This window comes from Lithobates pipiens, unplaced genomic scaffold (genome assembly GCF_037356315.1).
Source record: "Lithobates pipiens isolate NorthernLeopardFrog02 unplaced genomic scaffold, aLitPip1_a1.2 Scaffold_16, whole genome shotgun sequence".
Taxonomy (NCBI): domain Eukaryota; kingdom Metazoa; phylum Chordata; class Amphibia; order Anura; family Ranidae; genus Lithobates; species Lithobates pipiens.
Window position 1 is genome coordinate 538,767,622 of NW_027507748.1, and position 18,145 is coordinate 538,785,766.

The window sequence follows — 18,145 nt, forward strand, 5'->3', positions numbered from 1 at the left end:
TCTAAGTACATTGTAACAACAATGTTACAGCATTAAGGCTCCATTCACACCTGATTGTAGCGTAGTGACAGGTGCTGCAGCACATTTGTTTAAGCTTTTTTTTCCCTTGCTTTTTAGTGGAGTATTTTTGGAGCAGCACCATTCATTTAAATGCGCCTCCCTCTGCTCCAAAAATGCTCTAATGAAGCTTATGTACCAAATCTTGGCACAGAGTCACGAGTGTTTGAGGTTGTGATTTTTGCTGCGATTGTAGCGAGTTTTGTTGCTCGACAATCAATGCAAAATCGCACAGTGTTTGGGATGCTATTAACAAAAAATTTCATTGCAAACGCATTGCATATTTCGCTATTTTTTGCATTTTGCTATTCTGCCAGCGATCCAAATCGCTCAGGTGTGAATGGAGCCTAACAAAGCCTAAAAACATTATTTGCCAAATTAACTACAGTGGCTGCTGAGACACAGCACAGGATCTGTTGTTTTAAAGTGGCAGCCAGGCATAGAGAATTTTGCAAGGCGGGGTGACTTCAGCAATGGAAGAAGAACTAGGTGTACAAGATACGACCATGGTAATTAGATTAAGTTTACTGTGCATATTTTCTATACACAAACCCCAGAAACAGAGGAATGTGCCTCTTTAAAAGCCTTGGATCCCAATGCAGCTATTTGAATTACCCAAATACAGATCTACCACAGAAGACTGGTAACAAATGCAGTCCAATGCTGGTCTCCCACATAATATTGCTGAAGTAAAATTACATCATCACTGAGGTATCCTCATGGTTATTTCTGTCAGGAGGTCAGAACCTTGTATTATCTAAACGTGAGTCAGCGCGGCCAAGTTTCGGATGACATCTCTGCAGCCTATTGCTCTAAAAATAAGTCAAAAAGGCATTTCCTTTATTATTACAAAAACAATGGCGAACAGTGTATAGGTAAAATGGGTAAAAAATATATTAACAACTGGAATAAACAATTAAAAAACTCATATAAATGTTAATAGTCTGTAAAATTAGTCCTTGATAAATATTCAATCAGCACCTGGAACCAGAACCCTTAGAGCAAAGCAGTGGACTCTGTGGGTAAAAGCAGGAACAGAGGGGCGACAGACTAAGTGCAGTATTGTGAGTTTAATGTTTAAAAGCAAAATGGCAACTCACAAGATAGATGAATCATACAAGCATGTATAATAGTAATTGCCAATCCTGGAGTCTCTCCAAATCGTCCTAATAGCCGTGGCAGCCTTGAGCACAGATAATGTTTGCAATGGTGTGAAATAAAATGTGCAATCAGCGCAAAAATAAACCCCCAAAATGCAAGCTGAACACTAAAAGACTTTCACAAAAATCCATAGCAAATGATAAAAATAAGAAGTACAGCGCAATAAAACACAGTCCAATATACTGGTAAACAAGTCTCAGAAAGATGAAAAGATGACTCCACCAGTGAAGAACAGCAATATCAAATGAATGGTGACAGACCCTCCACCTCCAATCTAAGTTCACTCACCTCAGAGCATGGACCCCTGAGCTGACAGGTAGTCATGCAAGCAGGTCCCACACAAAAGGTAGGCAGCAAAAACAGTTCAGTTTAAACTTCTCCTCCAGATTAATAACAGCAGTGTCTGTGGGCTGTGTCCTCCATCTGAGGCTCTGTGTGACGGGCTCCGTTCCCTGCGAGCGTGGCGAAGCACGGGGGCGAGCCCGGTGCAAATTCAAAAAGTCCACAAAACATAACACATACAGTACGCTGTAATCTTACAGATTACATTACTGTATCAAATCATTTCACATCTGTATAACAGTGTAAATTTGCTGTCCCCTCAAAATAACTCATCACACAGCCATTAGGGTCTAAAAACCGCTGGCAACAAAAGTGAGTGCACCCTTAAGTGAAACTCTCCAAATTGGGCCCAAGTGTCAATATTTTGTGTGGCCACCATTATTTTCCAGTACTGCCTTAACCCTCTTGGGCATGGAGTTCACCAGAGCTTTACAGGTTGCCACTGGAGTCCTCTTCCACTCCTCCATGATGACATCACGGAGCTGGTGGATTTTAGAGACCTTGCACTCCTCCACGCTCCGTTTAGGTCTGTAGACATGCTTGCCGGTCCGTCAGCTTTACCCTGAGCTTCTTTAGCAAGGCAGTGGTCATCTTGGAGGTGTGTTTGGGATCGTTATTATGTTGGAATACTGCCCTTAGCCCAGTCTCAAAGGGAGGGGATCATGCTCTGCTTCAGTATGTCACAGTACATGTTGGCATTCATGGTTCCTTCAATGAACTGTAGCTCCCTAGTGCCGGCAGCACTCATGCAGCCCCAGACCATGACGCTCCCACCACCATGCTTGACCGTAGGCAAAACATACTTGTCTTTGTAATCCTCACCTGGTTGCCACCACACACGCTTGACACCATCTGAACCAAATAAGTTTATCTTGGTCTCATCAGACCACAGGACATGATTCCAGTAATCCATGTCCTTAGTCTGCTAGTCTTCAGTATGAATCCCCCTGATGAAGACACGTGATAAGCTCTACGTCGAAATACGCATATGGGGAGGGGCTAGGATGGTGGAGGAGTCAGCTGAGACACTGATCTCTGAACATAGTTGCTAGAGAGACAGAACCTCGCCCCCTGGGTTGGGAAATTCATTTTTGTCTACGCTATATATAGAGTGGCGCGCTGGAAGCACCTACAGCATGCGAGTACATTGTTAAAACGTTATCACACTATCTAGCCTACTATTTTTTATATATATATATATATATATATTTAATCCGGGGACAACCATATGGAAGCGCCTGAGGATATCCAGAGTCCATTAACCTTGAGCCCAATGATGTTTCTACTGCTTGTCTGACCAAACTTAATTGTGCGGTCGCATCCCCTGAGGTAAATGCAATCACACAAGGGGGGGGGGGCACATGTGAAAAGTCACCAAGAATTTAATTCTGAAGCACTATCACAAGTCACTGAGGAATTTTCTTTGGAAGCACTATATATAGATTGATCGTTGAAGGATTGAATTTTTTTATGTGTAAAATTTGTTCATATTGATTTATTGCACTGGAATATTTATAGCACATATTTAAATATTCTATATTTTTATATATTCTTTTGTATTTGCACCATATGAATTGGAATTGTTTTATATTTATTGTGTTTTATTGTAGCAGATTAATTTACGTAACGGGACACAACATTTATTTATTTTTGCACTTGCACTTTATGGATTGATAGCAGGTTTGAATATTTAGTTTGCAGTATTATGTAGAGATATTTACACAGCGCGACACAATATTTATATATAATTCCTTGATTTAAACACAACATATGGAAGTGTGACTGGTGTCAGCAGCTGAAAGGTATTATTACATTTCCTTGCATCAACAGGATGCTTCTTTCAAAGATTTCAGCCTAATATATTATTGGTAGCTCACAAGATTTTTATTTATCATGTCTTCAGCAAACTGTTTGCAGGCTTTCTTGTGCATCATCTTTAGAAGAGTCTTCCTTTTGGGATGACAGCCATGCAGACCAATTTGATGCAGCGTGTGGCGTATGGTCTGAGCACTGACAGGCACTGACCCTCCACCCATTCAACCTCTGCAGCAATGCTGGCAGCACTCTTACGTCTATTTCCCAAAGACAACCTCTGGATATGACGCTGAGCACATGCACTCATCTTCTTTGGTCGACCGTGGCGAAGCCTGCTCTGAGTGGAACCTGTCCTGTTAAACTGCTGTAGGGTCCAGGCCACCATGCTGCAGCTCAGTTTCGGGGTCTTGGCAATCTTCTTATAGCCTAGACCAGGCATGTCCAAAGACAAGCCCGTTGCCCAATTGCGGCTCGTTTTTTCCGGTTTCGCACTGCATTTATGGCAATGGGGGGTGCTGCATTCATAGCAATGGTAAGGCTGCATTCATGGCAATGGTGAGGCTGCATTTATGGCAATTATATCAGATTTTTGCGTCTCAAAGTGGTACATTGTTTTGCATAAAATGTTGGCATGACTGTAATTCTTAGTAATAAATATGTCCAAACAAGAGTCTAGTAGACATCCTGGGTATGATAAAGTTTCAAACATGAAATCATAAATTATAATATAATAAATAACTATAAATAATTATAAAAAATAATATAATAATAATTAAATGAATTTGCCCATGATTCACTATTGCTCAATTATGCAAGTGATCTAATTTACTATCGCTGTTTTCTAGCTTGTCTAAAACCACTTTTGACGTAAAGGTACACTTTTTTTTGCCATGGACAATCTCAAGTTTCCAGGCAGAAAAAACAGTATATATAATATTAAAGTGCATGCAGGGCACTGGACAAAGCACTAGGAACAAAATGGAGGTTTAATGATTTGATACAGTAATGTAATCTGTAAGATTATAAAAATTATATAGTATATAGCCCTCGTGAATCTATTGTCCAATATATACCATATTGACAGCGCTAAAACAACAAAACAATCATTCTTAAGAGGGTAGAAGCCCCATGGTTTACAACAAAAACCACAGTAATGTCCTTAAAAAGTCCCACACATCTGAGGATGGGATTTTAGTTGAAACACCAAAATGATGGAAAACAGAAAGAAAAGTCCATCTCCAAGAAAAGACCACCAGTGCAGAAAGAGCTTGTTAGCCGGTGACACCCCTTATGGTAAAGCACTCACCAGAACCCAATGGGTTAACAGGCACCTCTTTATAAATAGTCTTTCACTGGTATTCCTCTGTACCCAATTCCTGTGTCCTCATAGATTTTTCGGATTTAATACTTCACTCCCAGCAGCAAGTTCACATATAGAAAACAGCAAAAAGAGGTTCCATAGTGCAAACTGCTTTATTCTTTAAAAAATTTGTGCGCATATACACCATACGTACATAATCAATAAAAATTCATTCACAGAGATGTAACCACTAGAACAACCGGATTTGTCTCACCGCGGCTCCGGGCGTCTTAGATCGAATGCAGGCTCGGCTTCCACGGCGGGTCCCGGGCAATCGTACAAATCGACCGCTCTGTAGTTACGAATAGCTGCTTGGGCGTGACCAAGCAGCTATTCGTAACTACAGAGCGGTCGATTTGTACGATTGCCCGGGACCCGCCGTGGAAGCCGAGCCTGCATTCGATCTAAGACGCCCGGAGCCGCGGTGAGACAAATCCGGTTGTTCTAGTGGTTACATCTCTGTGAATGAATTTTTATTGATTATGTACGTATGGTGTATATGCGCACAAATTTTTTAAAGAATAAAGCAGTTTGCACTATGGAACCTCTTTTTGCTGTTTTCTATATGTGAACTTGCTGCTGGGAGTGAAGTATTAAATCCGAAAAATCTATGAGGACACAGGAATTGGGTACAGAGGAATACCAGTGAAAGACTATTTATAAAGAGGTGCCTGTTAACCCATTGGGTTCTGGTGAGTGCTTTACCATAAGGGGTGTCACCGGCTAACAAGCTCTTTCTGCACTGGTGGTCTTTTCTTGGAGATGGACTTTTCTTTCTGTTTTCCATCATTTTGGTGTTTCAACTAAAATCCCATCCTCAGATGTGTGGGACTTTTTAAGGACATTACTGTGGTTTTTGTTGTAAACCATGGGGCTTCTACCCTCTTAAGAATGATTGTTTTGTTGTTTTAGCGCTGTCAATATGGTATATATTGGACAATAGATTCACGAGGGCTATATACTATATAATTTTTATGATTTATCTTTTGTATGATAGCAGCTTGCAAATTATATCATCTTTTGTTTCTGTGTGCGCTGGGATCGGTGGGGAATATTCTTAGCAATTTTTGTTTAGATTGTTTGCCAGTGATATCAGTACTTGTTAATCTGTAAGATTACCATGTACTGTATGTGTTATGTTTTATGTACTTTTTGAATTTGCCGCCGGGCTCCACCCCCATGCGTCGCCACGCTCACAGGGAATGGAGCCCGATACACAGAGCCTCAGGCGGAGGACACAGCCTGCAGACACAATGGGGGGACATCGCAGGATCCTGGGGACAAGGTATGTAACCTGGACCAGGATTCTGCAATGCAATCCCGAGTGTGGCTCGGGGTTACCGCCAATGGTACTGAAATTCAACTCCGAGCCACACTCGGAATTACCACCAGGGAGGTTAATGGCTGTGTGTTGAGTTATTTTGAGCGGACAGCAAATTTAAACTGTTAAACAAGCTGTACACTCACTAATTTACATTGCAGCAAAGTGTCATTTCTTCAGTGTTCAATGTTTTGAATTTATGAGTAGATTTTGGTTGTGCTGCACTTTTATAGTTTATAAGATTTGGTGTGGGAACACACATCAGTGATTAGTGGCCAGTGGCCACCTATCACATATTTTTTGTTCGCATAAAATTAATTTATCTATTTTTTATCAATTGGCGCTTGTATCAAATTGGGTGTAGTGACTACTGGCTTTTTGATTTTATGTTGCTGTCTGTTTCCTTTTGGGGAGGCTCGCCTCTTTATTTGTACCTGTGACCGCTGTCACCAAGAATGAGAGTGAGGGGAATCCAACATTTTAGAGTTGTCCCCACAACAACACTGTATCCTGGCCTAGACCGACAAGACCCAGGCCTAGGGTAGCACTTTGTAGGGGTGCAGCACGAAAAGAGTCACCGCCGGCTTGTGCCATTTATTTTTTACCATCCCTGTCCCATTGCAGAGCTTTCCCTTCACTTCCTGCCCCATAGCCAAACGGGAAGTGAGAGGACATCTATGCAAATTAAGGGAATCCATTTCCCCCCCCCCCCACTAGGCCCTCAGAATTAGTGTCCCCACTCGATAATTTCAGGGCAGGTCTTAAACAGCAAGGGGTGTGGCCTTGGCAGGAAGGGGTGGGTCATATTTAATTTAGGGGGTGCCGAGTTTAGTCAGGCCTAGGGCAGCACAAAACCTAAATACACTACTGCCCCACAACAGGAGGTAGGGAGATATCTTCCAAAGGGCATAGCTGTTCTAGGGACATCTCACATTGGAAGATTTCCTTTCACTTCCTGTTTTGGTAAGGAAGTTAAGGGACATTTCCCCATGGTACACAGACGGCCCCCCCAAAAAAGCACTCCATGCGTGATATAAAACAAAATAAAAATTATATTTTTTTAATATATATAACTGTTTCTACTAGGTGTTATCAGCGCTTACAAAGATCATGAGGGAATGCTGGTATCAGAGTCCATCAGCAAGACTTACCGCTCTGAGGATCAAGAAAACATTAAACAACCTAAAAAATTCATTGGAACAAAGGAAACAAGAATGTTAAAGAAAAAACAAGTCATTTGTATGCACATCTTAAACACAAGACTGAAACCGCAATCCAGAATCCACAACAGAAATGAAGATACCAGCTAAAATGTTTTTTGTATTACAGGTATACCAGCTTTTCATCAGTGCTAGTACTAGCAAAGATGCATTACATTTGTCAGAAAAAGCATTATTACTCACTGCACATATGCCCTAACATTAAACCTCTTGAGCTTTACTGCCAAAACAACTAGAAAAATGGTTGTAAACTACATAACTATACAAAAAAGTGATAATGGCAGTAAAAGTCAGAAAGGTGCAAAAGGAATAAACATTTATATTGCATAATTCTGGCATTATACGTGAGCATTTAATGTGCACCTGCGTCTGTTAGTTGTACAATGATAAAATTCATAAAAATATCAAATTTACCTCACATTTACCAGACATATCTAGTAAAGCTGGTACCCGTAAAAGGCTATTTATTCACTACTGCAGCTGTAAATGTTGGTGTAAGCAGTATAATTAATTCAAACAATGCCTTTTGTTTTATGGTAAAATGTAAGCTTTTTATAAAGAAATATGAAGGAATACAGTGCCTGTCACAGACTGCATTTGATATACTTGGCTTGTAAATATATTTCATATAGTGTTTCACCAGTTAATGCCTCTGTACCCAGGAAGGTTGTTTTATGTGACATAAGTCAGTACAAAGAGCAACAAAGATGTTGCCGAAAGCAGCCACTTAGATCTTAGTTCAGTGGGCTTACATCAACTAAAAAATTATTTTGGTTGCCTATACTTTTGTATATCATTTACATTTCACACATCTTTACTGAATATATTCATGTCAGTGTAAGCATTGGGACTGATTCATTAAACTGAGAGAAAAGAATGGAAGCACACAGGTGGAATTGTTACAAGTAGCAACCAATTGGGGTTTGTGTTTCATAAAAAAAAATATCATGATTCTTCTCTGCAGTCAACAACTTGTTTTAATTTTCTCTAGTTTTAATGAATCGGTCTCATCCTCACAACATTATCCAGAAAATAAATATGCTAGCTAATTTCGTAGGCACCTAAAAATATGTTACCAATAGGGAATGTAGGTTCCACACTGGCAAGGCCCAAGATAAACTTTATTGTTCCAAGTCGCTTAAATGTTCTGCCAGACTCAACTCTTCCCCTGTTGTGAGTCATGCGCCCTCGGGACATAGACGTAAAGGTATCTAGGCTGGAAGGGAGGGCAAAATACATTAGAGAAGGAGCAGAGTCCGAGAGGACGTGTTTGTGACTCAAAACAATGAAGTTTATTCAGCTTGGAGCTCAGAGGTGTGCAGCCCCCATTTATTTATTGCAGGATCGTTTCTAGGAGACAGGCCCCAACCAACAAGACACTTGAAGTGGTAGTAACTTTTTTTCTTTTGATTAAGCAGAATTATATTAGGCAAACCTAATAAAGCAAGGAAAGCAATTTCTCTTTGTTCATTTAAAGGATAAGCTCACTTTTGGAACATGTTACATTTTTTTTACCTGTTTTTAGTGTGGAATATGTAACATGTTCCAGCATCTGCAGCTCTCCCGCACCCCCCCCCACCAGGGATCCTCTCCCTGTACCCGCTATCACAATTTGAAAACGGCAAGGCCATGCGGGACTCCGTCCACATTCCTTCATCATTCATTCACAATTTCCTGTGCATGAATGCCTACAAGTACTGCTATCCATTGCAGCTGGCCACTTGTCATTTTCAATGAGCTGCAAGGGGGCTGGTGATCTTCCTTGTAGTCCATAGATCTTCCTGCTCCCTGACAGTTGCCTGCCTATACCACTATACTGAGAGTCTGCAGGAGCTTGTATCTCTGATCTAATATATCTAAGGGTACAGCAAGGGGATTATTTCTCTTCTACCAGTGGCAAATTTTTCCCGTATATGACAAGTCAAGCTCTAAGAACTAGTAGAGCTATATGGTATACATTCCTTTATGCTCAGGTACCATATTGAAAGACAGAAATTCATGTACATTTTATTAACTTGTATTGTTATAGGTATAATTTTAGGCATGTCAAGATCTGCCATCTGTTTGGTATGACATTGATTTACTAAAGACAAATACTGTAGCCTGTTCACTTGGGAGGTAATTTATCCCTTAGCCTAGCGAATGAAGTGAAGCCCCACCTACTTCCATCACCCACACGTGCAAGTAAAAATATGTTTTTTTTTTCCCTTGTGCGTAGTGTTTGCAAAGTGAACTTTCACTACATTCATTAAGCCAAAGGAAAAATCCTTACAAAGTTAACTGCCTATTTGCCTTTAGTAAATAAACCCCTATGTATACAGCCCTTACTGGAATCTTGATAATAGTTGTTCTAGATAAATTCGGAAGGATATACATGCTACCAAAAACTGTCAGTTTGTACACGGCAGAGTGTGGCCTAGATTTCCAACGTTAACATAACAATGTAATTACATATTGTATAATTAATACAGAATTTGTATTGATAGATAAACAAGAAACGCTCACTTGATCCCAACCCAGAAAACTAGATGAGTGGCTGTCAGAAATATTATAGTTTTGTTACCAGTCTAGTCAACCCTCTTGAGAAAAGCATAAATTCCTACCTCTGATAGCCATGGTTTTATTAGAAACACAGCTGGCCGGGTGAGCAGGAGACAGTGGAGAGTTATTTTTCATGGAAACATGTCCAATCTGAAAGTCATTTTCATGCAACATTTGTGATGAAAGATCAAAGCAAGCAGGCTTAAGTTGTGGAACAATGCCTTCAGTGTTTGGATAGGTATATTGCACTGTTTCAGAATAACCTAATAAAGGACCTTGGATTGAACTCCTAATTGAAACGGTGAAGATATGAGGGCCCCTTATGCTGATTTGTGAATGTATATATGTAAAATATAGATACAAACATGCATTTCAGACTTTCTGAAACCATTATGTTTCACAATTAAATTATGTTTAAAAGGTCAATTCATCAGAAAAACACATGTTCTTCACATTACATTTGTTATTTTCAGCCATGTGACTGTAGTTTTGGTTGTCACCACTGACAATAACAGTTGTTATGGCGAATAGCAATTGTTATGGTTTAGTGCAGAGATGCCCAACCTTTCGAAGAGTGAGGGCCACTTAAGTGACTTGGTAACCAGTCACGGGCCACAATGAGTGGAGTGGGCGGATGACAGGTCTGTGTCCACTCTGCATATAGAGAGCAGACATGGATACAATCCACTCTACTCTATGGGCCCTCCGAGGTAGGTGGTGCACCTGCGGATCAGTTTGAAAGCAGCCCAGTACCCAGCTGCAGAACAGATATGGCCTTATTTGGTATCACTCCGCCTGTGACAGGAGTCAGGACTATACAGGAAGCATCGCTTTATGCGGCTCTGCACCACAGCCGCTTGCTTTCTCCACCGCTGGATTAATTCACAACACTGAGGCTCTAGGATGACGGATCGGTGATCCAAGCTTACCAACCAGCCATCCCAGCACAGGAGATCGCGGGCCACATCAGAGGGCTCCGCAGGCCACCTGTGGCCCCCGGGCCACTGGTTGGGCACCCCTGGTTTAGTGAATTGAGCCCTTTATCTTAAATCGGTTTGCCTGCCCAGAAGACATGAAATATGACCTATAAGCATGAGATAGCAGTATGAAGAAATGTGCAATTTTAAGTCTAAGTTTTGTCTATGAATTTTCAAAGAAAGGCATCAAAAATGATCTTCAATATACAGGCATCACCAGAAAAATCAATCTGTACAAATTTAATTTTTCATCCATTTCCATTTGACAAATAATTTTTTTCTGTTTAGCCACTTAAAATAGTAAAATTCCTGTTCTTGTTCAACAACATCTGGAGATACCATGTGTATTGTTTGAACATACACTTTTATTTGGCGAATCATAGTTATTTATACAACAATCTAATATATGAAAGATTGTTCACAAGTCTAATGAGCATTGTCTATATCATAGGTCTTATTCAATAAGGCAGCGCCAAATGCAAACACAGTAACCCCTATAACCAAATTAGTTTGTGTGGGCTACTGCACTTTGCCTATTGCTCTCTGCTATATTCAGTAAGGCTATATTGAAATATAAATTACTATCAGTGCCGCTTAGACAACTACTGAAAAGAGTTGTTTACTGCCACAAATAATGACAAGTAACACTCTTTGCCATTTTACCCGCCTACATTTTTCAAAAGCATGGACATTGTAAACTATTTAATAGCCACTTATAATGTTTGGGCAATTTGTCTCTTTATCTATTTGGACAATTTGTCTCTTTGTTGACAGGACCCATTCATTCATTTGACAGTAATCAACTAGAACTTTATCCAGAGTGTGATGTTTTATTTTAAATGAAAAGCCCTAGTATAAAGACAAATGAAAGATTGATAAAAGATTGGGGTCATCAATGATTTAATCTCCCTGTGTCATGTGTTCCTAACTACTTTCCTACCCCAAGCATTTAGGGAAGTTAAGTACATGTAAGGGACTGTTCCTTCAGTGCACATATATCTAAGTAACAGGTTGATGTTATGGCTAGCAATAGACATTAACTTAAGGTTGCAAATCTAGCAATCTAATTGGATTGGATTTAATTGGATTGGATTTTCTAACAGATGAATAGTCATCTGCATGAGTGATCTTTTAATTAACATGCATATAAGGTATATTCTGGCCAGAACTGAACATTTAGCCTTGAGATGCATACAGAGAGAACAGCTTATCTGAATCAGAACAATAGTAATTCCAGGATAATTCTAACTAATCTTGAAAATGTCCCCTGCCCCTCCTAACACACATTCTGACTAACCTAATGTATGTAAGAAAGATCTGCTTTTTTTTCAGGCAGCTCCAGTCTGGTCTGTGATTTCCCCTGTGTCAGCCAGCTCCAGCTGCAGGGGAGAGAAGAGAATACTTGACAATGGCTTGCAATGCCTGGAGTGGTGACATCACCCATAGGCGTATCATGGCTCATTCATTGTCTCCCCTGTAGCTGCCACTGACTGACACAAAAAAGCCAGATCACATGACCGGAGCGGCCTGAAAAAAAGGTAAGTATGGAAGCTGAAATACTGATTGGGGTTGATTTACTAAATGCAAAGAGACTGTGCATGTTTACACTGCAAGTGAAGTTGCTCCAGAGCTTAGAAAATGACCAGAAGCACTTCTGACTTCCATCATTCAATTGTGTTCAAGTAGAAATGCAGTTAATTTTTTATTATCCTTGCGTGTGATTGGGTATTCTTTGCAAGGTTAACATTTACCTAATTTACTAACCTCTGGAGCAGCTGCACTTTGCAAAGTGCACAATGTATTTGCTTTTAGTAAATCAACACAATTTATTAAATGTAAGTCTCTCACGTACAGAAAGGCTGATGTCAAAATGTCAGTACTAAAAAGATTGGCATAGGCATCAGCCAGATTCAAACCTGCTGCCTAGAATTGCTTCTTAATAGCTAGGAAAAGAGATTGGACAGATCCCCCAGCACAAGTCCAGTTTTAAGGTAAACAATAACTGAGTTAAAAAAAAATCTCAACTAAAGCCCTCCTTTAGATTTATCAGTAACTATCCACATATGTGGGGGTCTATTTGAACCATAAAAGATGCACATAGAACTCATAGAACTCATCAACATCTCATTAAAATGTAAATTGGGGCAATGTTTTCCAGACATGACCCAATTAAGTGCCACAGTCAAGATTGTGGCAGTGCTACGAGTGCCACTTGCACTATATGAAAGGTCCCACCAAGCTACGTTGTCCAATTCAGTAAGTCACCAAAGTGGACTTGGGAAGATGCACACCAATACATACTGTTTTATCTTCGATCCCTGTTATCTGTCACTGGTAGCTGACACTAGTGTAAGTATATTCTCCTATAAAATAATTGCTGAGCCCTGCATTACGGGTACCATTAAAAGTAAATATCTCATACTTTGCGAACGTTAAATTTGGTTTAATGTAGTAGATTCTGCAACATGCAGGAATAGTGAGGAGCATTAACGCAATATTTCTAATATACAGTTGACTTTCAGTCATATAATCCCATTGACTTTGTGGCCTAAGATAACAAAACAATTACTTGTGCATCACACATACACAAGTGCCAAATATCTCTGTTTTATTACAGTTATAGGCATTTATTTACACATTTATGAATGCTATACAGTAGAGCGCAGTTTTACAGATGTCACAGCTGATGATTTCCTTATACTGGCATTTTAGTACATGTAGGCTGGTTTCTGTTCTACAGATGGTCTGTTGTACAAGGTCACTCACATTTTAAAATCGAGTTGACAGTATATCTGGGGCACACATTAATATAGAAGGTGCAATCCATACCAATTTAGTAGTATACAAATTTGATTTTAGTAACTGAAATGCAGACAGATAAGTGAACTTGCTCCAGGCTAGGGAGAATAAAATGGATAGATAAATCAATTTTACATTTACATTTAGCTGTCATAGAAGTTGTCTTTGAAGTACTTATTATTTAGTCACTTTGTTTTTGATTTTTGTTCACTTTAACATCTGGCATGTCGCTTACTACAGATCGCAAAAGAACGCTTTAGTGGCATGACTGTTGTGTAGTTATGAGCTACATTAAATACAGTGTCTTACTAATTTATATAATAGATTTATAAGTTGTAATTTATTTTAAGCATTTTTATATTTTTGTAAGCATGTTATATAAAAGTTTTAAAACATTTCTTTGCATCTAAGCTTTTTTGAAGGCAAATTATACAAATGCAGTTTTTATGCAAAACCCTTTAATCCCTTAACAACCTAACTAGATTGTTACATGCAAACAAACTGAAAGCCAGTATTTTGTTAGCTATAATATTGTATTTCCATGAATACAGGGGCAGATGACAAAAATCTATTTTCCCTAGCAATGAGACCCCGCTATCAACAATTGAATCAAGTGCTGGATCTGTTCTGCCCTATACTAAGCATGCTGGAACATTTCTATGATCAAACTTCGATTGGTTAATATTTGGTTACAGTCCACAGGGATAAATGTATATTAGTATTTTTGGCTAACCTGAATGGTGCGAATCAGAAACTGGAGCATATAAGGATTTATCAAAGGGACGTGTCAAGAATGTCAGTAAACACATTTTTAAATGCCAGCCTTCTATCACATAATTTTGATTGTGTACATTTTCATGAAAGCCAGTACAATTTACTCCCAATATGATCCATTCACTATTTCTTTATTGATATTTTTTTTTGTTTAAATGAGTTTTTTTAATTTATCCAGGAAACCATGATGAATGTTAATTTTGTATCCTGTACTAATGTACCTCCATTATTAGATAAAGGCATCCTTGTGTTTTGCATGTAATTAAAATCAAACATACAATACTGTTCTTTTGGAAATTGATCTTCATCTAAAATAATTAACATGGTTTTAAACTCAAAATAAAAGTATTTTTAGCTTGCCAATCGTTAAATATGGTGGCTGCATTCGTTTTCTTTGCTTAGGCATGTTTCCCTATGTTTTCATCTGGCGATCTGACCAGTAATGCCCTGTACACACGGTCAGACTTTCCAACGACAAAATCCGTCTGATTTTTTCCGACGGATTTTGTCCCAAACTTGTCTAGCATACACACAGTCGCAGAAAGTTGTCGGAAAATCCAATCGTTCTGAACGTGGTGACTAAGGCCGTGTACACACGGGCGGACTGTTCGCCCAACTTTGTTCGTCAAACAATCCGACAAACAGTCCGCTCAAAATTTGCATGAACGGACTTGACCACACACGATGAACGAACAGTCCGCTGAAAGCGTGCGCGATGACGTGAACGGCACGTACGACGGGACGAGAAATACGACGTCCAATACACTGCAATGCAACCTTCGCCGTATAAATCCTTTCTGAGCATGCTCGAAACTTAGTTTGTCGAACAAGCCTACACACGAGCGGACTGTCCACTGAAACCAAGTTTCAGCGGACTGTCTTACGGAAATTCCGAAAAACTTTGTTCGTCAGACTGTCCGCTGAAACTGTCCGCTGAAGCCCACACACAAGCGGACTGTCCGCTGAAACACTGTTCAGCGGACAAAGTTGGGCGAACAGTCCGCCCGTGTGTACGCGGCCTTACAACATGTACGATGGTACTATAAACGGGCCAGTAGCCAATAGCTTTCGTCTCGTAGTTTATTCTGAGCATGCGTGGCACTTTGTCCATCGAAATTGTCTACACACAATCGGAATTTAAACAATTAGATTTTGTTGTCAGAAAATTTTAGATCCTGCTCTCAAACTTTGTGTCGGAAATTCCGACGGAAAAGGTCCGATTGGATTTTCCAACAACACGATCTGATCGCACATTTTCCCTTTTTTTTCCCAACCATGTGTACAGGGCATCACACACCTCCTGTATTAGAGTGCCCCCCACGCGGGATGAATGAGCACAGAGGGCACCTTTTGGACAGCAGCATTTTCAGTCTGGGGGAGTGGAAAGTGTAAGGCTGGATTCACACCTATGCATTTTTAATGCTTTTTGCATTTTGCAGATTTGCACTACAGAACATGTTCCATAGGAAACCATGTTATATGGACTGTAGTGCAAATCTGCAAAATGCAAAAAGCACTAAAACTGCATTGGTGTGAATCCAGCCTAAGATGGACTAGCAGATTTAAATAAACGAATAAACTGAAGGCAAACAGCTTTTTAACCACTTCAGCCCTGGAAGATTTGGCTGCTCAATGACCAGGCCATATTTTGCAATACGACACTGCGTCGCTTTACCTAAAAATTGCACGGTTGTGCGACGTTGTACCCAAACAAAATTGATGTCCTTTTTTTTCCACAGATAAAGCTTTCTTTATTTGATCACCTCTGCAGTTTTTATTTATTGCGCTATAAACGAAAGAAGGGCGACAATTTTGAAAAAAAACTTTTACTTTTTTGTTATAATAAATATTCCATATTTTAAAAAACAAAAACTAATTTTTTCCTCCGTTTAGGCCGATATGTATTCTTCTACATATTTTTGGTAAAAAAAAGTGCAATGAGCGTATATTGATTAGTTTTTGCGAAATTTATATCGTCTTCCATATGGGGGATAGATTTATGGCATTTTTATTATTATTTTTTTGGTAGCAATATTGCGGCTGACAAATTGGACACTTTTGACACATTTTTGGGACCATCGACAATTATGCAGCGATCAGTGCTATAAAAATGCACTAATTACTGTATAAATGTCACTGGCAGGGAAGGGTTAACACCAGGGGGAAATCAAGGGTTTAACTGTGTTCCCTAGGTGTGTTCTAACTGTGGGGGGATGGGACTGTATACGAGGAGAGAGAGATCGGTTTTCATACATAGTATGTACACACGATCTGTCTCTACTCCCCTGACAGAACCGGGATCTGTGTGTGTAAACACACAGATCCCAGTTCCCGATCTGTCACAAGCTATCATGGGTGCCCAGTGGTCATCGTGGCCGCCGGACACTCGCATCGGCTTTGGGCACACGCTGTGGGCGTGCACGCGCCCATAGTGGCCAAAAGGCGGAGCGGCTTGAGGTAACGTTGTTTCGCCCTGCTGTGTCATTCTGCCGCAGTAAAACTGCGGCGGCTGGTCAGCAACCAGAAACAGCATACAATTTTTTTAGTTTGTCAGTATAGAATATTCTCCCGTGTGCTTACGTTTTTTTTTTTTTTTCATTCAGCCTGCTGGGTTGAACAACAACAACAATAAAACATGCTAGTGTGTACTAGACTTTCCATACAATGGTCTGTGTAAAAAAAAATGTGCTTTGTGAATGTCTCAGCGTTCACGCAGTGTAAGCCCTGAGTTATCCCAAAAACTACACCAGCATTCTTCCCATTCATTCTCATCTGAAGCCATATGAATCTATAAAGAACAACTTTGGCAGAGTTCACATCTGCACCTTTTACTAGACTGTATATTTCTAGTTTTAGTGTGTATATAAGCAAATAGTCAATGTATACAATGTATAAAAACTGTTTAAATTATTTATTATAAATCTTTGATAACAAGCTTGCAACAATGTTTCTACAAATGTTGTTTTCTGATGTTAAAGTGCTGGATTTGTCAATCATTGATTAAAATGATATAAACAAAACATATTCTTGTTTCTATTCGTGTACAGAAATATTAATTTGCGCATGAGTAATGCATTTAAAGAATGTCTAGTTAACCATGTGTACTTTTTCATTTAATTATACGGATACATAAAAATATTTCAGGTGGGGAGAAAGAAAAACTCACATCCACTTTTTAGACACATTCTATACCAGTGATAGCGAACTTTGGCGCCCCAGATGTTTTGGAACTACATTTCCCATGATGCTCATGCACTCTGCAGTGTAGATGAATATCCTGGGAATTGTAGTTCCAAAACATCTGGAGTGGCAAGGTTCGCCATCGCTGTTCTATACCTAAAGGCATGGAACAGAGAATATAAGCTTAGTAAATGTCTACTCTATTATTACATATGAATTCCTATGTGCATGTACAGATCCTTAAATCTTTAGTTTGGCTTTAATGAACAGTGGAAGGGTAACTGTTAAAGCAGCTATGAGACCGGGATGTGAGAGGGCCCAAAGATGCATATTTCTTCAACTCTTCTTTATGCTAGGATCGTAATTCTGCGGTTCTGTGTGCTACGTTTGCACTAGCACAGTGACCCATTCATTTGAATGGACTGCTGTGCCTGTGTTTCCTATAGGAAAAAATTCCTTGTACCTTTTTTTTAAAATGTGGCCGCACAGAAACCGCATGGTGCTTTTTTCACATGCAGGAAACCACACTGTGTATTTCAGTGTGTGGGGGTGCAATTAAGAATTATTGGTTGTTATTGTTTAGGGAAAAAAAAAAGTC

At 39.6% G+C, this 18,145-nt stretch overlaps 1 protein-coding gene across 2 annotated transcripts in view; it reads left to right on the forward strand.

Moving 5' to 3' along the window:
* ACVRL1 (activin A receptor like type 1) overlaps positions 1-17,387 on the forward strand; it is a 129,851-nt gene extending 112,464 nt beyond the window's left edge. For both annotated transcript variants that reach the window (XM_077483276.1, XM_077483277.1), the window contains exon 10: positions 7,143-17,387. In XM_077483276.1, the coding sequence (XP_077339402.1) occupies positions 7,143-7,277 (135 nt within the window). In that variant the 3' untranslated portion in view covers positions 7,278-17,387. The remainder of the gene's footprint in view (positions 1-7,142) is intronic.
* Positions 17,388-18,145: the final 758 nt, after the last annotated feature.